Source organism: Nanorana parkeri, unplaced genomic scaffold, assembly GCF_000935625.1.
Source record: "Nanorana parkeri isolate BGI_ZX_2015 unplaced genomic scaffold, ASM93562v1 scaffold126, whole genome shotgun sequence".
In the NCBI taxonomy this organism is placed as follows: domain Eukaryota; kingdom Metazoa; phylum Chordata; class Amphibia; order Anura; family Dicroglossidae; genus Nanorana; species Nanorana parkeri.
Window position 1 is genome coordinate 81,680 of NW_017306394.1, and position 22,008 is coordinate 103,687.

Sequence of the window (22,008 nt, forward strand, 5' to 3'; positions counted from 1 at the left end):
CTGTGTGCAGCTTCTGAGAAGATACGCTATTAGCGTAGCGGAAGTGATGCAAAATGCGCAGCCGCCTTCCCCGCTACGCTAATAGCGTATCTTCTCAGAAGCTGCACACTGTGCGCGCCGGTTTAAGTAGTAACCAGCACACGCTGTATGCAACTTCTAACAGCGTGGGAGACGGGAGGCCGCACTTGTTGGTGGATCCAGGAATCAGGTGAGTATTAGAAAAAAAAAGTTTTATTTTATGTTCTACATTTCACCTAGGACAGCACCCGGATCCTCATACATGTCCCCCAGGACAGCACCCGGACCCTCATACATGTCCCCCTGGGCAGTACCCGGACCCCCATACATGTCCCCCAGGACAGCACCCGGGTCTCCATACATGTCCCCTAGGTCGGCACCCGGGTCCCCATACATGTCCCCCAGGGCAGCACCCGGGTCCCCATACATGTCCCCCAGGGCAGCACCCGGATCCCCATACATGTCCCCCACGGCAGTACCCGAATCCCCATACATGTCCCCCAGGACAGCACCCGGACCCCCATACATGTCCCCCAGGACAGCACCCGAATCCCCATACATGTACCCCAGGACAGCACCCGGATCCTCATACATGTCCCCCAGGGCAGCACCCAGACCCCCATACATGTCCCCCAGGGCAGCACCCGGACCCCCATGCATGTCCCCCTGGGAAGTACCCGGACCCGCATACATGTCCCACAGGACAGCACCCGGGTCTCCATACATGTCCCCTAGGTCGGCACCCGGGTCCCCATACATGTCCCCAGGGCAGCACCCGGGTCCCCATACATGTCCCCCAGGGCAGCACCTGGATCCCCATACATGTCCCCCAGGGCAGCACCCGGGTCCCCATACATGTCCCCCAGGGCAGCACCCGGACCCCCATACATGTCCCACAGGCCAGCACCCGGGTCTCCATACATGTCCCCCAGGGCAGCACCCGGGTCCCCATACATGTCCCCCAGGGCAGCACCCGGGTCCCCATACATGTCCCCCAGGGCAGCACCCGGGTCCCCATACATGTCCCCCAGGGCAGCACCCGGGTCCCCATACATGTCCCCCAGGGCAGCACCCGGACCCCCATACACCTTTTATGGCCAATAACTTACAAACAAGCCTTCAAAATGGGGACATTTGATTTTCTGAGTTTTGGTTCCATAGACTTACATTGAGGTTATCTATTGTCTGCCACATACAATGCTGTTATCACCCCTCCCTCTTGGCAGGTTAGTAACACCCGCTAGCTCCAATTATGCAAACAACACCTTACCTCAGTGAGGTCTCTGACCCCACGCTGGTTGTGACTAACAGATTATGGTGATTGGAGCGACATTCTCCATAATTATTCCCAGAGAATTTTTATACAAGTCATTCTGAATGGAGAAAGCTGGTCGGATGACCAGCAAAACGTCTTCCAGAAAAATACAGCAAGTCCAGTTGCTTTATTTTTTCAGATGTGTCAATCACGAAGGCTCGGGGTCACATGTGGGCGTTGCCTACAATACAAAGTCAGCCTGTGCGGGAACACCCCCTCCTCCAGACTGACACCCACCCATCAAGGCACTTTGATATTTGCATAACTCCTCCCAAGACCCAGCCCACTGCTTCCATCAGGGCTGGGGGCTCTTGCGAGGAGTACTGCGGCAGGGTGCTGTGGTGTTTTCAGGAAGCTATGTACAGCACTCTGCCGGCTCCTCCCACCAGCCATGATCTGCTTGCATGGCGTAGAGAAGCACAGAGACCCAGGGATGACATCATCAGGTCTAAAAAGGATATATGAAATGAAAACGGAAAGGATGAGGGGGGGAGGGGAGGACCCGGGGAAGGCAAAATATAAGAAGCTTGAAGTATTATAATATAGTCCAAGCTAACTTCATGAGAATTTGCTAAGGGGGGAGGGGCTAGAGTGCCCCATGTAGTGCATAGATTAAAAACACTCCAGTATTGTAACCATAGCTACACCCATATTTAGGGTCACACACCCCCAACCTCATCCCCAAACCCCAACATGTTCGAATCATTGGTCGGGTTCTTCTCCCTGCTGCCTTCAGCTTTCATTTGGCGCATCTGTACATGGCTCCGCCTACACAGTTGTGTCGCCCATTCACAGGGATCTGTGAATAAGAGACTACAAGTCCCATCTGCCAGCGTGGCTCATAAATCTCATGGGAGTACAAGTCAGGAGACCTCAGCGCTCTTGTAGTCCATTCATACGTCCTGCAACCGGAGGGGCTGGAAGAAGAGTCTGCAGGAGCCAGAGCATTGCACCCGCCATCCACTGATCAGTTGCAATGCTCTGCAGGTTCCTATGCATAAAATAAATAAATATGGAGAAGAGGAGAGGGGGAAGTATTCTGTTGTCCTATCCCAGGGTGACAACGCTGCTCCTCCATACATAGAGTGACTGTGGTCACCCTAAGACAGGAAGTGTATTACTGTCCTATGGAGAAGAGGAGAGGGGGGAGGTATTCATTCATCCTATCCCAGGGTGACAACGCTGCTCCTCCATACATAGAGTGACTGTGGTCACCCTAAGACAGGAAGTGTATTACTGTCCTATGGAGAAGAGGAGAGGGGGAGGTATTCAGTCATCCTATCCCAGGGTAATAATGCTGCTCCTCCAAAGATACAGCACAGTGAGCGTTGTCACTCTAAGGCAGGGAGTATCACCCTAGGACAGGAAGTGTATTACTGTCCTATGTAGAAGAGGAGAGGTGGAAGTATTCTGTTGTCCTAACCCAGGGTGACAAAACACTCACTGTACTGTATGTATGGATGAGCGTTGTTACTCCACGACAGAAAGTGTCACCCTAGGACAGGAAGTGTATTACTGTCCTATGGAGAGGGGGCGGTATTCTTTCATCCTATCCCAGGGTGACAACGCTGCTCCTCCATAGATATACTACAGTGAGCGTTATCACCCAAGGACAGGAAGTGTCACCCTAGGACAGGAAGTGGCAGGATCACCCAGTGAAAAGAAAAGGCCGATCCTGGTTTCAGATCGGCTTTCACCTAGCAGACCGTACCATCGAATTGTCAGCTGCGTGGGCCAGCTCAGCACATTGAAGCACACAAGACACAGAGAAGCGAGTCCATCGGTTGTTTCGTTTTATTAAAGGAACAGACGCGTGTTCTAAAGCAGCTGATACAGAATCGAGTACAAATCTACACAAGTGTCTGGAGTCAACGTTGGTGGATCTGTGGTTTTTCGGGGACGTGTAGGGGGAAGGGGGCGGGGCAGTGTCTCTGGGTCAGGGGCTCAGGCAGTCCGTGCTGTCCAGTGATAGATAGATCTGAGCTTTGCACTGGAAGGTGCTGGATGTGTCCGGGACCAGCTCACAGCTGTGCAGGTTCGGAGAGACGTCCTTCACACACAGCGCCTGCAGGGGGGGGGAGCAAGACAAAGACATGAGGAGGACACATACAAGATGGCTTCAAGGAGCACTCCACCCCAAACTCAGATTTCTACTATGCTGATAGAAGCAATGTCACGTATATACAGAATCAAAGAATCGAGGGTGAAACCCAATAACTAATATCCCACATAAGATCATTTCCAACATTTTTTTAGTACAACATTACCTTGTGATCCTGCCATGAAGGTCCTTCAGGCACTTCCTGTTATAGGGTGTCGTCAGCCTGGGCTTCCGATGGAGACTCAACACACACATTACACCTCTAAAACCTGAATATATGGGGTCTGCTTATAAACAAGTCAAAGAGCCAATCTCCCTACAAATCTCTGCGAACGCTCGATCTGTGCTAATAAAGGCAAAAAACGAATGTTCCTAGTATTGTGGTTGAGTGTAATGTGATGTAATACCAAATGATGGCCACTAGATGGAGCGGAGGAGCATAAGAAACCAGTATTTATTTCCTATGCTCATCACCGCCATCTAATGGCCACAATGTGTTATTACATTGGACCTATTTATTGTCTACGCTCGTCAGCGCCATCTAGTGGCCACAATGTATTATTACATTGGACCTATTTATTGTCTATGCTCCTCTGCGCCATCTAGTGGCCACAATGTGGTATTACATTACATTTGTGTAGATTTTGCTACCTGTTGATCCCGCCTGAAATCTAGTGTTGTCAGGAAGTCTTATCAGCCTTGTGTATAAATCTCACTGATTATTACACTGCAGTGATAGTGTTAATCTTACGCTGCCGAGATCTATAACTGATCGCCCTGTTACCAATGGACTTAAAGTTCACCCTCCCCAACCCTGTCAATACACCAAATCTGGCCATACAATCTGATTGTACAATCTTCTTTAGATCTACCATCAGGTATGTAATATAAGAGCCCATCTGATTGGATACAGATTGGGTGGATTTCATGGGTCTGCCTGCCCACAGATCCAGTACAGGGAGTGTTGTCACCCTAGGGAAGGAAGTGTCACCGAAGGACAGGAATTGTCATTCTAGTGTCGACCTGGGAAGGCAATTATAATTGTAGGACTGGAAATGTTGCCCTGGGATGGGAAGTGTCACCCTGGGATGGGAAGTGACGCCCTGAGTGACGACCTGGGAAGGGAAGTGTCACCCTGGGAAGGGAAGTGTCACCCTGGGATGGGAAGTGCCACCCTGGGATGGGAAGTGTCGCCCTGTGATGGGAAGTGCCGCCCTGGGATGGTAAGTGACGCCCTGGGATGGTAAGTGTCACCCTGGGATGGGAAGTGTCGCCCTGGGAAGGGAAGTGTCAACCTGGGATGGAAAGTGCCACCCTGGGAAGGGAAGTGTCAACCTGGGATGGGAAGTGTCACCCTGGGATGGGAAGTGCCACCCTGGGAAGGGAAGTGTCGCCCTGGGAAGGGAAGTGTCAACCTGGGATGGAAAGTGCCACCCTGGGAAGGGAAGTGTCAACCTGGGATGGGAAGTGTCACCCTGGGATGGGAAGTGCCACCCTGGGAAGGGAAGTGTCGCCCTGGGAAGGGAAGTGTCAACCTGGGATGGAAAGTGCCACCCTGGGAAGGGAAGTGTCAACCTGGGATGGGAAGTGTCACCCTGGGATGGGAAGTGCCACCCTGGGAAGGGAAGTGTCGCCCTGGGAAGGGAAGTGTCAACCTGGGATGGAAAGTGCCACCCTGGGAAGGGAAGTGTCAACCTGGGATGGGAAGTGTCACCCTGGGATGGGAAGTGCCACCCTGGGAAGGGAAGTGTCGCCCTGGGATGGGAAGTGTCACCCTGCATTGGGAAGTGCCACCCTGGGATGGGAAGTGTCACCCTGGGACGGGAAGTGACGCCCTGGGACGGGAAGTGCCACCCTGGGATGGGAAGTGTCAACTTGGGATGGGAAGTGTCACCCTGGGATGGGAAGTGTCACCCTGGGATGGGAAGTGCCACCCTGGGAAGGGAAGTGTCGCCCTGGGAAGAGAAGTGTCAACCTGGGATGGGAAGTGTCAACTTGGGATGGGAAGTGTCACCCTGGGATGGGAAGTTCCACCCTGGGATGGGAAGTGTCACCCTGGGACGGGAAGTGACGCCCTGGGATGGGAAGTTCCACCCTGGGATGGGAAGTGTCACCCTGGGATGGGAAGTGTCGCCCTGGGATGGGAAGTGTCACCCTGCATTGGGAAGTGCCACCCTGGGATGGGAAGTGTCACCCTGGGAAGGGAAGTGTCAACCTGGGATGGGAAGTGTCAACCTGGGATGGGAAGTGTCGCCCTGGGATGGGAAGTGTCACCCTGGGATGGGAAGTGCCACCCTGGGATGGGAAGTGCCACCCTGGGATGGGAAGTGTCGCCCTGGGATGGAAAGTGCCACCCTGGGATGGGAAGTGTCACCCTGGGAAGGGAAGTGTCAACCTGGGATGGGAAGTGTCAACCTGGGATGGGAAGTGTCGCCCTGGGAAGGGAAGTGTCGCCCTGGGAAGGGAAGTGTCGCCCTGGGAAGGGAAGTGTCGCCCTGGGAAGGGAAGTGTCGCCCTGGGAAGGGAAGTGTCGCCCTGGGAAGGGAAGTGTCGCCCTGGGAAGGGAAGTGTCGCCCTGGGAAGGGAAGTGTCGCCCTGGGAAGGGAAGTGTCGCCCTGGGAAGGGAAGTGTCGCCCTGGGAAGGGAAGTGTCGCCCTGGGAAGGGAAGTGTCGCCCTGGGAAGGGAAGTGTCGCCCTGGGAAGGGAAGTGTCGCCCTGGGAAGGGAAGTGTCGCCCTGGGAAGGGAAGTGTCGCCCTGGGAAGGGAAGTGTCGCCCTGGGAAGGGAAGTGTCGCCCTGGGAAGGGAAGTGTCGCCCTGGGAAGGGAAGTGTCGCCCTGGGAAGGGAAGTGTCGCCCTGGGAAGGGAAGTGTCGCCCTGGGAAGGGAAGTGTCACCCTGGGAAGGGAAGTGTCGCCCTGGGAAGAGAATTGTCATTCTAGGACTTGATGTGTCTCCCTAGGACGGGAAGTATGTTCAGACACAAACTCCCCAACCAATAGGAATGCTCGTTGCAGGTCAGATGACCCATCTGGTCATTGTACCAGCCAGGCAGCCGGCATCTTCAGAAGGGGGTTAGCAATGGCAGATCCCATGTGTCTCCCAGGGAAGGTCTCTACGGTCATCATACACGTTACAATCTGACCAAACAATCTCTGTACAATCAGCCTAAAGCTGGCCATATGCTATACAATCTGATTGTACAATCTCCTTCACAGTTACCACAACGATGAGGACAAACCTGAACAATCAATTCATATCAGACGGGGATCCTGCACTACATAGTTATTGGCAGGTCTAAGCAAGATTGTACAATCAGATTGTATCGTGTATGGTCAGCCTTAGATCTACAAGCTGCTAAATACGGGATTTATATGGCACCAACAGTGTCTGTAGCGCTGTACAACATGAAAGGAGACGCTACAGTTACAATACAGGAGGGTTCTGATCCTCAGAGCTTACAATCTAAGGGAAGGGACTGAGTGGGGAAGGACTAGATTCCCCCCCCCCCGTTGCTTTTTTTTCATGCCTATCCAAGACTTTGCCCCCACTTCCTGTAAAAGTCACAGCGGTGTCACCAGACAGGAAATGAGGGGCAGAAATAAAAAGCCGGCAGGAGTTCTAGCCCTCCTCTACTTAAAGCATATCGGTCTGCATTGCTTTTGCCGACTTTCCCTCACTTCCTATCTGGTGACGCCGTTGTCACCGGGACAGGCAATGGTGGTGCTGACTTTCCCTCACTTCCTATCTGGTGACGCCGTTGTCACCGGGACAGGCAATAATGGTGCTGACTTTCCCTCACTTCCTATCTGGTGACGCCGTTGTCACCGGGACAGGCAATGGTGGTGCTGACTTTCCCTCACTTCCTATCTGGTGACGCCATTGTCACCGGGACAGGCAATGGTGGTGCTGACTTTCCCTCACTTCCTATCTGGTGACGCCGTTGTCACCGGGACAGGAAAAAACTCGCCTGGGGTCCCCGCTCCATCCAATACCGACGCGCACACACACACACACACACACACTCACACTCACTCACGGAGTCTCGCCTCACACTCACCATGTTCTTCAGCACGACTCCCTGCCGCTGGCTCCCGAAGCCGTTCAGGAAACCGTCATCGTCATTATTAAACTTCGATATCTCGGTCTGCACAATGCACAGATCAGAGGAAAGAAAAGGATTTCAGGGTCACTTAAAGGGACAGTCCACCCGCAACTTCACTTATCAGGGAGAAAGAGGTTTAGACTTAATAGCATGGAAAGTATCCGGAGAACAGAGGGTGATGTAAGAAGGACTTAAAGGGACAGTCCACTCACAACTGATCACAAGGAAAACATTTTTACTTAACCGCACTGAATGTATCCAGAGAACAGGAGGACGTAAGAAGGACTTAAAGGGGCAGTCCACTCACAACTTATAAGGGGGGGGTGGGGTAGCTTTAAAAGGTTAAATGTGCATTGAAAGTATTTGGAGAATGGAGAGGAATGTAAGACTTACTTAAAGGGACAGTCCACTCACAACTTATCAGAGGGGGAAAAAATAGACTTAACAGGTTAAATCTGCATTGAAAGTATACGGAGAATGGAGGAATGTACTTAGAGGGACAGTCCGTCCACAACTTATCACAGGGGGGAAACAATTGACTGAACAGCACTGAATGTATCTAGAGAACAGAGGAGGATGTAAGAATTACTTAAAGGGACAGTCCACCCGCAACTTTTTAAAACATTTACACTTAAAAGTTACTTATCAGGAAAAAATAAAAATTAGATTTAAAGGATAACCCAACACTAAAAGTATGGGGGGGGGGGGGGAACAGAGAAGAATGGAAGACTTACTTAAAGGGACAGTCCACTCAACATCTATAAATTAGACTTAAAGGTTAACTCAACAGTAAAAGTATGCGGCGAACGGAGAGGAATGCTATTATTAAAGGTACAGTCCACCCACAATTTATCATGGGGCAAAAAAAAAATGTAAAGGTGGATTCAACACTGAAAGTATCCAAAGCACAGTGGAGAAGTTAAGGCTTAATTAAAGGGACAGTCCACCTACAACTTATCGGGGGGCAAAAAAAATTACACTCAGCTCTGAAGGTATTCAGGAAATATCAGGAGAAAAAATAGATTTAAAGGTTAACCCAACACTGAGTCTAGCTGGGGAATGGGGAACAATGTAAGACATAAATAATGGATTTTCCTCCATTCCCCGAATACTTTCAGAGCTGAGTAACCTTTACGTGTAATTTTTTTTGCCCTGAGACAACTGATAAGTTGTGGGTGGACTGTCCCTTTAAGTAAGTCCTAACACTCCTTTAGTTCCCCCGATACTTTCATTAAGTCTATTTTATTCTCCTGATAAGTTATTAGTGGACTGTCCCTTTAACTTTTCCAGCCATGTTTGATGCTGCAGCCATATTTAGGATATAACATGAAACGTGGTGACATAGGAGTCACGCCTGAGGCTGTCGGAGTCTTGCAATGTCTCATGGGACTTGTAGTTCCACAACAGCTGGGGTGCCGGGGTTGCCTACCCCTGGTATAGATGATGTGGAGTTAAATTAAAAGTAATTTTTTAGTATTGGAGGTTATAACCCCTATTGGCTTTTTTTGTGTCCCATTGAGGAGATTTCCAGTCACTTCCTGTCCTATAGCCATAAAAGGAAGTGAGGGGAAATCCCTGGTGGTCCCCAGAACTAGTGTCCCGGATGTGTGTGCGCGGCTGGCGATACAATGCATCGAAGTGGCGTCACAAAGGGGGTGCGGCCTGCACCCGGGTGACACCATTGCAGGGGTGACACCAAAATGACTGACATTCATTTTGGTGTCACCCCCTCTAAAAAGTTGGGCACTCGGTCATGGACCGAGAGCCCAACAGTGTCAGGAGAGAGGAGGGGACCCGCCGGGTGAACGTCCCCTCCTCTCTCTCTGCCGGCATCCATCACCAAGATGGCCGCCGGCAGGCGTCAATCAGATGGCCGCGCATGAGCGATGGCGACACAGCGGGGTGACACCCGGTCTGGCCTCGGGACGCCCCTGATCTAAAGTCCAACATTATTGTAGCTTAGGGTAAAAGGGAAGGATTATAACCCCCATCAGGCGTTTCCTCTTCTGGGAAGGATCCCCTCTCTTCCTGTCCCAGAGACACAACAGGAAGTGAGATGAAATCTACAATATAAGGGGAAACCCTTCTTAAACAATTGTCACTGTAACAGGTGTCCCCGTTAAAAGATTTCCCCTCTGTTCCTGTTCCGGTGACAACGGATACGTTTTGGATTTGCCGTCACTTTCTCTCCTGGTGCTTCTTGCTCAGCTACAGAAAGTGACACAAACTACAGTCACTTTCGGGACCGACTTCTAAATAATTCACGCTCGGGGGGAGGGAGGGGCGCTTTGATGTCGGCCACATCAGCTGTCATGCGTGGGAACATCCCTCCTCTTATCATTTCCAATATCTGGTGACCAAGCGGTGACACTTCCAGCTAAGTCGACATCTAATTCATCGATTGCTTCTTATCTGGGTGAAGGCGCTGCGGCGGGCTGTCACCATCGCGGTGACTCACAAGTCTTCGTGTCACCCACATGCATAGGAAGACTATGGCACATCCTGTGCTGAGAACTACAAGGCTCAGCATCCCCTGCTGGTACGTGTAGATCTGCCACAGCCATGGGGTGGCGTGCCGGAAGGGACACTGACCATAGGGCAGCACTGGGGTCCCTTCACGACAGGGGTAATAGTTGCATAGAACAGGGGTAGGCAACCTCAGCATTCCAAGCAGCTGTAGAACTACAAGTCCCATGAGGCTCTGCAAGCCATGAAACGCTCTTGTGGCCCGTTTCCTTTAAAGGGAACCTGTGCCGTGCAAATAGATGGTTTAAAGAGGAACTCCATCTTCCGTTGTAGACTGGAGGCGGGTCTTGATGCCGCTCTCACTACAGAACATACTCGTCTTCCCTTCTCTCCCCTATGGCTCCATTCCAATGCCAGAAAAATACGCTGGTCCTGTGACCCACTCCCACCGGTTCATGGTGATTGGTCACTCTGGCACTAGTGTTGTCACATGGGGGGTGGGAAAGGAGCCCTCAGCCCTGTGTAAGCTCCAAGTCATGACTTAGAGCTTACACAAAGGGGTTCATGTATAGAGGTCCCATCCGGGTGGATGTCGTTTTGCACAGCAATTGTGCCCCTAGGAAATGGCGCTGATGAGTATAAAAAATTCTTATACTACCGGTAGCACAGCTAGATGGCGCTGATGAGTATAGGAAATTCCTATACAAGCACCCGTAGATGGCGCTGATGAGTACAGGAAATTCCTATACAAGCACCCGTAGATGGCGCTGATGAGTACAGGAAATTCCGATACAAGCACCCGTAGATGGCGCTGATGAGTACAGGAAATTCCTATACAAGCACCCCTAGATGGCGCTGATGAGTACAGGAAATTCCTATACAAGCACCCCTAGATGGCGCTGATGAGTATAGGAAATTCCTATACAAGCACCCCTAGATAGCGCTGATGAGTACAGGAAATTCCTGCACTGGCACCCCTAGATGGCGCTGATGAGTACAGGAAATTCCAATATTAGCACCCCTAGATGGCGCTGATGAGTATAGGAAATTCCAATATTAGCACCCCTAGATGGCGCTGATGAGTATAGGAAATTCCTATACAAGCACCCCTAGATGGCGCTGATGAGTACAGGAAATTCCTATACAAGCACCCCTAGATGGTGCTGATGAGTACAGGCTATTCCTATACAAGCACCCCTAGATGGCGCTGATGAGTGCAGGAAATTCCTGCCCGTATTCTACAGCGCCATCTAGGGGCACTAGATCTTTTATGGATGATCCCCATAGCTTCTTCTCTTTGCTCCCAATGGTTGAATAAAATGGAGGGGGAGGGAAAGGATGGGGAGTATATGCAGCTGGTGCATCTGGAAATGCACAACCTCTATGAAAAAAAAATTCTGATTAAGGAAATGAAAGGCAGCGTGGGATAGGCAGACATCAATGAGTGGGGGGCTAGCTCTTTAATGAGAACCTGTCACTTTGCCCTAGGTGCAGACTTATAATCTCTTTAATGTGAATGTGCCACTGCATTCACATTAAAGTGAAGCCGCCGGATTGTCATGACACGGGGGAACTTGCAATGTGACCATTTTATCGTCACCTCTTTACCTGAAGCGCACAATAGTGAGCCGAGCGCTAGTGACTTTGGCAGCGTTGCAGTAATTTGCTGGACCGGATCAGCAGCACACAGACTTTTTCAAATCAGACTGCGACACCTTTCCAATTAAACGCATCGCGGTGCCAAATATCTCCACATCCGCCCCTAAAATATTCATCAATTACCCCGCACGCAGATGGAGCTGCCCCTCCCCCTCCCCCTCAGGGTAAGCCGGAGGCCACAGCTGCATCTTATGAACATTTAAAATAATAATTCGTAGATTTCATTTACACTGCTCGGAAAAGGCGTTTTTTTATGGCACCGCGAGGGGCGCTTCAGGCGGCGTGTGTTTATAATCAATCCTTACACATAATGATCATGAAACCAGCGCACGCCTGGGGGGGCAGGGTAGACGCATAAACATGGTGAGTAGAGGTGTGATCACTGCTTGGCGTAATATCGTATGTGGTATCACTGCAGCTAAAGCAGGGGTGAGCAACCTCGGCACTCCAGCTGTGGTGGGACTACAAATCCCATCATGCCTCTGGATGTGGTGACACTTCCCTGTCCAAGGGTGAAGCTTCCTGTCCTAGGGTGAAGCTTCCTGTCCAAGGGTGAAGCTTCCTGTCCAAGGGTGATACTTCCTGTCCAAGGGTAACAATGCCCACTACTATATCTATAGAGGAGCAGTGTTGTCACCCTCTTCTTATTTGGACTTCAAACATCACCCATTCTCCTCATTTCCATTACATCAGGGGTAGGCAAACACCAGCCTGCAGCTGTGGTGAAACTACAACTCCCATCATGCATCTCCCTCTGTGAGTCATGTCCATGGCTGTCAGAGTCTTGCAATGCCTCATAGAACTTGTAATTCACAAAGGGGCGGAGAATGCCCCGGCCGCAACTGATTGGGCCAATAGGTGGGGTGTGACAGCGACAGTTCTTCCAGGGCTAGCTGCTGAATTTACCCAACCCCAATATCACCTTAATAACCCCGAGTCCAGTTTGACTCCCCGAGGGATTCCCCCTCAAACCCTGATAAAGGGGGGATAGTCTGAAGCCACGAAATGCGTCGGCTTTTTGATGCTCTTTACCTTAAACAGGAAGTCTCTAAACATGGCGGGATCACCCGGGATTATTGTCATCGAAGCTGCAGATTTTAAAGTATAGAACATGACCCTTTTATGTTTCACATGCTGATCGTCATCCATGTCATTTGATCAACTGCCAATCACATGACGTCGAGGACGAGACGCATGACCACGAAACGCAGTTTTACAGCAAAGAATCCGGCGCAGTGCGGATGATTCACCGAAAACTCCGGAATCGACTCATTTTAATAACGGATCAATCGCAACACGTTAATCCTGACACCTCGCGCTGCCCGTGTCAATAAACAGAACGCCGCCCATGCCAGACGAAGACGCCGCCGTGATTTATTGGATTGACACATCGGAATTGTTCTGCCGTCCTGCAGGAAAAATGTATAATTCAAAAACAAAATGCGGCGACGTCGTCAGCGGAGACGGAACAGAGACCGCCGCTGAAAGAAGAGATACGAGGAGAATGTTATCAGGGAGAAAACACAGAAGGCGATTATTTATAGAAACCGCCAAATGGGCGGAAATCATCGAGAGGGAAACGCTTCCCGCTGCGACCTGGACTAGAAATCCCGAATCCTTCACTTCAAAGATCAACAGCGAGGTCCGTGTGACTGCCGGCTACAGCAGAACAGAACATTGTATTCAGGTCACCACGGGGCCCGCGTCTGTCTGTGACGAGAGGACGCCGGAGCCGGACGACTAGCTTACCGGCCGCCGTTGTAATTAAACGGCCGGGAGCTTTACGTTCAAGCCATCGCGCGTCTCTCTAGAGACGTCCGATCGCTTGTATTAGTGGCAGCTGTCACTGCCGTTGCCGGTCCCGAGATCCACTGTGCCCGATGCGACCGGCACGGCTGCTCTGTGACAGGAGATCAAAGGGGAGTTCAGTACACAAGCTCCCTCTGATCTCCTCTCCGGTCCCCGAATGCAGGAAGTGATGTAGACGACATCACTTCCGCATTCTGCTGTAATTCACGGCTACAGAAGCCAGAAAGAAGCTGATGAAGCAGATCTCTGCTTCATCAGCTTCTCTGGGGGTCCTAGGTGACATTAGGGGGGGTCTTGGAGACTCCTCATGTCTCCATAAAGAGGGCCTGTCATGTAAATTGGCTATCACTATCGCTTCTTGGCCCCCTATGTGATTGCAATAAAGTTAAGTGTAAAAAAAAGTAATAAAAAAATTAAAGCAAACAAAAAAAAAAAAACACAATTTTTTTTAATGTCCTCCGCCCCCACATATACACGCAAACATGCGTCGGGTGCGCCTACGTGCGAGAACGACGATTGCGCCTATTGTGCCACACATGTTGCATATCACCGCGAGCGTCGCAGTGAGAGCAATCATTTTAGGGCCATTCATTATTGATAAGTCTGAACTGATGAGCAATAAAAGCATTTAAAGCGTCGCCTATGGCCAATTTTCGATGTGGTAGTTTTTTCCAGCCAATCAGCATGGAGCCGGCCAATCAGGAAGCCGGCAGCAAGTAATAACCCACCTCCCGGCTTCCTAATTGGCCGGGAAGCCGGCATCATGTACCCTCGCAGCACTGCCAGTCAGAGGAAATCTCCTTCTGATCGAAAGTTCCGGTACTGGAGCATTTGGGCAAATACGAGTACATTCATTCGGTGCGGATATATGCCAAAAGGTACATTCTTTGCTTCCTTACAAGGGAATATTTTTTTCTTGCAGTATTCCATTATGGCCAATAGATGGCGCCGATGAGCACAGAAAATACTTTGTTTCTATGCTCCTTTATCACCATCTAGTGGCCATAATGTGATATAGAAAACTAAGACGGGGATTATTTCTAGCAATAGCCGATTTGGGGAATGTATCGTCCAGTCATTGCGAGTAGGGATGCACCCATACTAGTATCGGTGCCGATACCGAGTATTTGGGTGAGTACTCGTACTCGCCCAAATGCTCCGATACCTAGCACAAGTACTTCCTGTATCAGGAAGCCGGGCAGCTCATTATTACACCCTGCCCAGTTTCCTGATTGGCCTGGAAACGGCTGCATGCTCTCTTGTGACGAGAGAGCATGGAGCCGACATCCCAGCCAATCAGGAAGCCGGGTAGCGTGCAATGACGCGCTGCCCGGCTTCCCGATTAGTCAGGAGGCTAGCAAATCCGAAAGCGGGGCGTCGGCGTCATGCTTGATTGGCCAGGAAGCCGGCGTCATGCTCCCTCGTCATCTCATGAATCATAATATTAAGAAAGTGACCTTAAAGCATTAGTTTGTATTGCTTTAGAAAAAATGTGACCTGTCCCTTTAAGAAAAAGTATCGGTAATTGGTATCTGCGAGTATTTGATCAAAAGTGGTATCGGTGCATCCCTAATTGTGAGCAAAGACTTTCCTCCGCAACCTGCACAGGAAAGCCGCAATTTTCCACTTTACTTTTATGTAGTTGTCAAAGATTAACACTGAAGTCCATATTAGCGCTTTATTCACACGAAAAATGGCCGGCACGTACAGCTCCGTGCGCGGCCGTATCGGGCAGCTCCCGGGAAGGACAGGTACTGCGTGTGATTCTCAGCCCCTGTCCTTCTCTATGGGAGTACGCAGCCCCTGTCCTTCTCTATAGGAATATGCAGCCGTAAGCGCACCCCAAGTGCGTGTTTCCTGGCTCGGACACAGAATCCATCCTGTCAGCGCACGAGTACGGACGTGCAGGGCGGCGTACGGCCGCGTCTTCCCATAGAGAAGGACAGGGGGTGCGTACTAATCACACGCAGCACCTGTCCTTCCCAGGAGCTGTCTGATCCGGCCGCGCACGGAGCTGTACATGTCGGCCGTTTCTAGTGTGAATGAGGGCTAAATGTAAAGCACACTATAACAGCAAACATTATATTCAAGTCACAATGGGATTTATGTATAAGATATATACAGAACACACACTCATATTTTGGAGTTTGAAGTGCATTTTAATATGTGAGATATGGAGGAAAAAGAATGCCCTGGCAGAAGAAGGGTTAATGAATACAGAACTGTATTGATTGGCGTCAATTCATATCCGACCGTCGTTCAGGAATTGATTTTGTGTCACTTGAAGTGTAGACAAAACTTTGACACCAGAACAAGAGTTGAAAGTAGATCTTCCAACGGGGGCACCTGTTTCAGTGACTACTAACAGCGGAATTCCCCTCGCTTTGCAATTATGTTCCCTCATTTCCTGTTGCGTTTCTGGGACAGGAAGTGCACAAAAATCTCCCAAATGGGAAGACAGCAAAAATGAAGCTGACGGGTTTTAACCCCTTCCTACTCCATCCAAAAGTAAAAAGAAAACTGTTAGGTTGCAGATGGGTTCTTCCAGATCCTCAGTAACGCCCACGTGGCCTTCTTGTCACCAGTATACTCAGATCTGTCCTCTTGTGTACACAGTGGACGTCACGTGTGGCATTATGTTAAATGGTCGCATGGTAATACAAACGTTCACCTGCAGGTGGTGCTGCAGAAATGACACGTTACAGTCCAGGCTGGTTCTCATTGGAAATTAAATTGCAAGTTGGTGAAGATGAATCCTAAAACTGATGCTGCGAGTCTGGAAATGTGTCGGTCTTCAGCATCTTGTAGGTCCACGGATTACCCGTCGCTGACTGGAGACCAGACAGGACATGAGGAGTCCCAGGAAACAGGAAGGGAAAGCAGCAATCTACTCCTTGAACTTCCACTCCTGGCGGCACATAGGGCAGTGCTGCTGTACTTGTTGGGAGTTCAGCCACTTGAGGATGCAATGCATGTGGAAGCAGTGCGAGCAGTGACCCCAAACCAAGGGGCAATCGTCCCCCGGAACCTTACCTGTGAAGAGAAACATAAAAATGTGATAAACCGCGACAAGCTCAGTGTCTGCAGATCTGTAATATACACAGAGACCCGGCATAGATCTATCCACTGTCACTTCTGTCCCGCCAATACCGAGACTGGTACTTGCTGCAGCTTCTAATGCACATTGTGAGGAGCTCCCAGGGTGCAGTGATATCAGAGGAAGAGATTCCAGTCCAGGAGAGGAGCCGGTACAACTGTGCAAGACTGAAGGGAAGGCCGGGGGTCAGATATAAGACTGAAGGGAAGGCCGGGGGTCAGATATAAGACTGAAGGGAAGGCCGGGGGTCAGGTATAAGACTGAAGGGAAGGCCGGGGGTCAGGTATAAGACTGAAGGGAAGGCCGGAGGTCAGATAGAAGACTGAAGGGAAGGCCGGAGGTCAACTGTATTCCATTCAAATTCTTGTTTCTGTATATAGTTTATGACTGCATACATGTGGACAGTTATAGTTGTGCATTAAATGGCAGAGATCTGCTTCCTGCTTTGCAATGCTGCTTGACGCTTGTGCTTTGAAGATCCAGCTCACAATATGGGTCAGCTGACTCACTGAAAATAATGCACTTCCTGTGTCCCCGAAATCTTATGTCAGCAACTGATAAGCAGTTAGAAAGAGTTATTGTGGTAGTAACCCCCACCCCACTCTATCCTATCCTAACCCCACTCTATCCTATCCTAACCCCACTCTATCCTATGCTAACCCCACTCTAGCCTATGCTAACCCCACTCTAGCCTATGCTAACCCCACTCTAGCCTATGCTAACCCCACTCTGTCCTATCCTAACCCCACTCTGTCCTATGCTAACCCCACTCTGTCCTATGCTAACCCCACTCTGTCCTATCCTAACCCCACTCTATCCTATCCTAACCCCACTCTATCCTATCCTAACCCCACTCTATCCTATCCTAACCCCACTCTATCCTATGCTAACCCCACTCTATCCTATGCTAACCCCACTCTATCCTATGCTAACCCCACACTATCCTACCCTATATTTAATACAACAACAAAAATATAAGATCCTTGGCTCTAACTTACTCTACCATAACCCAGCTGGACAAATCCCAGAAGCCAGTGATTCTTAAAATGTCCAGCTGGAATCTAACTTTTGAGGTTTCTCTAGTTGTTGTCAGTGGAGCTAGAGCCTAAAAAAAAATCCTGCTGGCTCCCGAATTCCATATTAATTTGTCCACCTCTACTGTAACCTACTCTACCCTACACGTAATACAGTAACAAAAATATAGAATACCCTTAAAGAGAACTATGGGGTTAAGGCTTTTCTCCATAGTTCTCCTTAGGGTAATGGGAGGACACAAACTAGCGTCCTCCCGTCACCCTAAGCTCAGAGGGAATCTAGCCCCTCCCCTGTCACGGCAGAGAGCTGTGACAGGATCGAGAGGTGAGCGAACGCCGGTATGTGTTCGCTCACTTCCCGATCTACTGAGCCGACCTGTGACAGTCTCATTGTCACAGGTCGGCTAGAACTATGAGGATGAGTGAAAAGCACTCACCTCATAGTTCTCCTTTAATACTACTCTAACGTATCCTCATCTCCTCTACCCCAACCCATCCTCATCTCTACATTTAATGCAATAACAAACATATAGCAGATCAAGCATGTAAACATGTAAAAGTCACATCAATGATTTAAAGGTAAACATCGCAATAAGTAAAACATATGTCCCATAAAACGTACACGGCACTCTATACAACGTCAGCTTTTTGATTTGTTGTTTGTCCTTACAACACTACGACCCGACATAACATATGAAACACTTATGAGGTGCGGGAGGAGAAATTCCCTTTATGGACGCAGAAGCCGAGAGATTATAAGTCAGAGCGGAAGAGTAATACAAAGCGAATGATTCACATTATATTACCATGTGCTGGTATTATAGGAGTTCTGAACAGCTGGGCCTGGAGATTACCAGACATAACTCTACATCAATGGCTGTGGCGGCATGCGTGGAATTCCCACCGGCCCTAACCGCTCTGTGCTGAGAAATGTCGTTACAGTGCGCTTAGGCCTAATACGGCGCTCTGTACACATAGAGGATCTTTGGTGCAGGTCAGTCGACCCAGCGAAATGCGAAAGAGTCGCTGGGGCAAGAAAGAATCTAAAGGCTCGTTCACAGCAGTGCATAGGGGCAAAACGCATGCGTTACTGCAAAGCAGCATGCACAAATTGGTGTGTCGCAGTGGCATTAATTTTGAATGGCTCCTTAACGCACATCAGCACAATATGCGCTGCTTGCAAAAAAATGCAATGTGCACTATATGTCTTGCGTTAGGGTGCATTACAGCCTAATCATTATGAATGGGCTGTCTAACGCAACGCATCTGAAAGCAGAAAAAAACACGTTGTGGCGTACACCGGTCCTCAAAGAAAGCAGAATAATTCTATACGACATTGTTTATGTCCGGGCAAAAATGTGCCCAATGTACCTGCTGATCTGCCAGAAACCCAGCGAGCTCCTCCATCTCTGTAGCCAGATGACAACGCTGCCTCTGCAGCACTGAAATCCCAAGTAGTGTTGTCAGCCGTGCATGAGTTCTCATCTTCCGTTTCTTTATTGACATACACTTTGGTGTTCATTTAGATGTCAGTGCCGAATATAGGAAACGCCTATACTCACGCGTGCCAGCTAGGGGCGCCTTGTTGACGGCATCCACCCGGCTATATGCGGGGCAAAACTGTTGTAAATGGACCCCTTTAAAAGTGCACTTGTCCTTTTTACCCCTTTGTCCTGATGTAACCAACCCTCCCCCTCCACAGACGTGTACTTGCCTTGATCCGGAGATTGCTTACATGCAGCTCTGCAGGTCTCGCTGACTTCTATGGAGCGCTGTCCCAAGGCTGAGAATGAAGAGAGACACCGTTCCCATAGAAGTCTATGGAGCTGCTATGTACAGACGCAGACAGGAGCGCGAAGACTTGCTACACTGATTGTAAACAAACACCGGAGACCGCGGATTGAAGCACGTGGGCATCTGTAGATGGGGGGGGGGGGGGGGGGTGTAAGGTAGGGAGCAAAAAGGATACATGCGCTTCTTCTTAAGTGATACTCCTGAAAACTAGTTTATGCTAATTCTATAATTCTATGGAAGCACTGCAACTGCTAAAGGCAAACATCAACTCCAAACTTCCGTGAAACAAAATCCCATGACGGCAACACCCCCAATCTTTACTTGGGGTGTCTTGGTGGGAATGACTGACATCAGAAGTGGGCAGAATAAGCAAACAACAGAGGTCAGAGAGGCCCAGGTATAGTCCAGGGTGGGACTGAACAGGGAGGGCAGATGTAGTCCCTGCAATAGCACTTCCTGTAGGGTGACACCATACCCCCCGATTCCAATGCAGCAGTGGCATTGTCACCCCTCTTTACACGCTCCTGCAGCCAGAGTGCAGGCAGCCATGCCGATGCCCGAGAGTCTCAAAACTGATTGCCGATCCCATAAGCTTCCCAGAGTCAGAGGGGGTCATTCACCTTCCTTTGTCAACCTACCGCTGTGGCAAATCACAGAAGGATCTCCAGGGACTTGCAGTCCTGCACTAGGTAACATCATAATGACAATCCCCTTATGGTCCTCACAGAACAAATGCCCGGCCTGGGGCATTGCCAGAGGCAATCAGGCTTTCCACTATTCAAAACAGTTCTCAGGAAATGTGAAAGGATCTGTAGGCCGCGGCTGATCTGACGTCTATGATTGGTGCACAGGATTAAAGAGAACCTGTCACTTGGGCCATTCAGGACAAAGTATCAGGTACCTTCATAAGGACAAACAACCCCTTCCCCTCCTGTTGTTACTCACCTTTCTCGCCCTGCCCCAGGGGCTCCTGGGTAGAGGGCAGCATGTAATCTCCTCCCACAATGCATTGCTGCTCAAGTCTGAGCACCCAATCACCAGGCCTCAAAACTCTCACATGGAGGAGGGGAGGGTGAAACCAGCTGACACTATGACAGGGGCTCTTTAAGAAGGAGGGGAGGCAGATACAGATAAATGATACATATGAATGCTCAGCAAGCAAATTGTAGGAAGAAAACATAGAAGAAGAGAAGAGTGAAGCCGGCCCATACTCAGTGGTGGGTCTCTCTATACTCACAGTCAGGGCAACAGCCATTGAAAGCCATCCGACAGATGCCACAGTTGTCATCATTGGCCACCCACAGCCAGGAGGCCACCCCATTCCAGGACTTGATATGAACCTTCATAGCTGCTCTGCTGAAAAAACAAAACAATTGCAGACAATCACTGTAAACACACACTGACGGATCTGATCCTCCCAAATCTGTGAACACCCAGCCATTACCTTCCTCCTGCTGCAAACAGAATCGACTACTCCGGGCTTTGCCTCCCACCGCTTCTTGATGGAGTTTAGTGATCGGCCGCTTAGGTCTCATTAGTAGGCGTGGCTAGGCGCGGCGAGCTGTTCTAACAGTGGCCCATGTTTGGTTTGGGCAACGGGGCTGTTAGTATTCGGTAACAGTGGGTGAAGCGGCCATGTTTGTTATGGGCAAAGCGCGAATGTCTTTAAGCGTCACAGGGGCTGCAGCGGCCTTGTTTGTTATGGGCAAAGCACGTATGCCTAAAAGCGACACCTCGGCTGTGGCGGCCATGTTTGGTATGGGCAGATCAATGTGGGTTGGATTTATCACACTTATTAGGGATGAAAATGAACAGTGATAGTTGTGTGTATGGTGAGCATTGCTATCTAAAAGAGGGAAAACATTATTTTAAAGGCATACTCCCATATAAGTATGGTGTAACATAAAGCCTTGTCGTATACAACACCCCCGAAAATCAAACCCCCCCCATACCTGAATTACAGGGCCTTGCTAAGGCTGGCCATACACTGCTCTATTTTTCTCGTTCAACCTGTGGCTTGAATGAAAAAAGTAGAACAGATTCCTCCATTAACGCTACGAGTGTCAGTGTTCGTCACAAGTTGGAGAGGTCGAAAAGTTGGAAGTTTCGATAGAACACCGGCCCCTGTCAGAATACCCAAACAGTTCGGGAAGCTCGTTGGCTGCTGCCTCTGGTCATACAAAGGTTTTCCGACCGGCTCCTTCGAACAGCCGATCGAGGGATGCCAGCCGAAAGGGTGCAGACAGCGGGAGTTCTCAAGGAACCTGGCGAAATTCCGCACAGTGTATGGCTGCCCTTACTGTAGGTGGTTGCTTTCTTTAGAATTCAGGGCAGCTGTTGCGTGGCTCAGCCCACACAGCCACGTCATCCATTCATGAGTATCAAGTCTATCGACTATGGAAATACTACAGGCGTGACGCAGAGCGTGACGTCTCCACAGGGTCCATTCAGCACTTCCCCCAGTCCCATAACAGAAGGTCCTTATGGGTATGACCCTGACAAACATTGACAGATAAATGTAGTCCTGATCTGGCAGTCAGTGCATCCAAATAACCGTGGAATAAAAATGTATGTTCATATTGACCCGGAAAACATATTTATGTATTGTGGTAC

The 22,008-nt window shown here is 49.9% G+C and overlaps 2 protein-coding genes across 3 annotated transcripts in view; one reads left to right on the forward strand and one right to left on the reverse strand.

The window, feature by feature from the left end:
* Nucleotides 1-16,343: 16,343 nt before the first annotated feature.
* The window catches only part of ANAPC11 (anaphase promoting complex subunit 11), a 16,280-nt gene continuing 10,615 nt past the window's right edge, over nucleotides 16,344-22,008 (reverse strand). Inside the window, exons 1-3 of one of the 2 annotated variants that reach the window (XM_018553659.1) lie at nucleotides 21,590-21,595; nucleotides 20,633-20,748; nucleotides 16,344-16,503 (exon numbers count right to left, since the gene is read on the reverse strand). In XM_018553659.1, the coding sequence (XP_018409161.1) occupies nucleotides 16,358-16,503; nucleotides 20,633-20,741 (255 nt within the window). In that variant the 5' untranslated portion in view covers nucleotides 20,742-20,748; nucleotides 21,590-21,595 and the 3' untranslated portion in view covers nucleotides 16,344-16,357. Of the gene's footprint in view, nucleotides 16,504-20,632; nucleotides 20,752-21,589; nucleotides 21,596-22,008 lie in introns of those variants that run through there. The other variant, XM_018553660.1, reaches the window with a different exon arrangement.
* The window catches only part of ALYREF (Aly/REF export factor), a 15,463-nt gene continuing 14,485 nt past the window's right edge, over nucleotides 21,031-22,008 (forward strand). Inside the window, exon 1 of the mRNA XM_018553612.1 lies at nucleotides 21,031-21,151. Coding sequence (XP_018409114.1) covers nucleotides 21,031-21,151 — 121 coding nt within the window. The remainder of the gene's footprint in view (nucleotides 21,152-22,008) is intronic.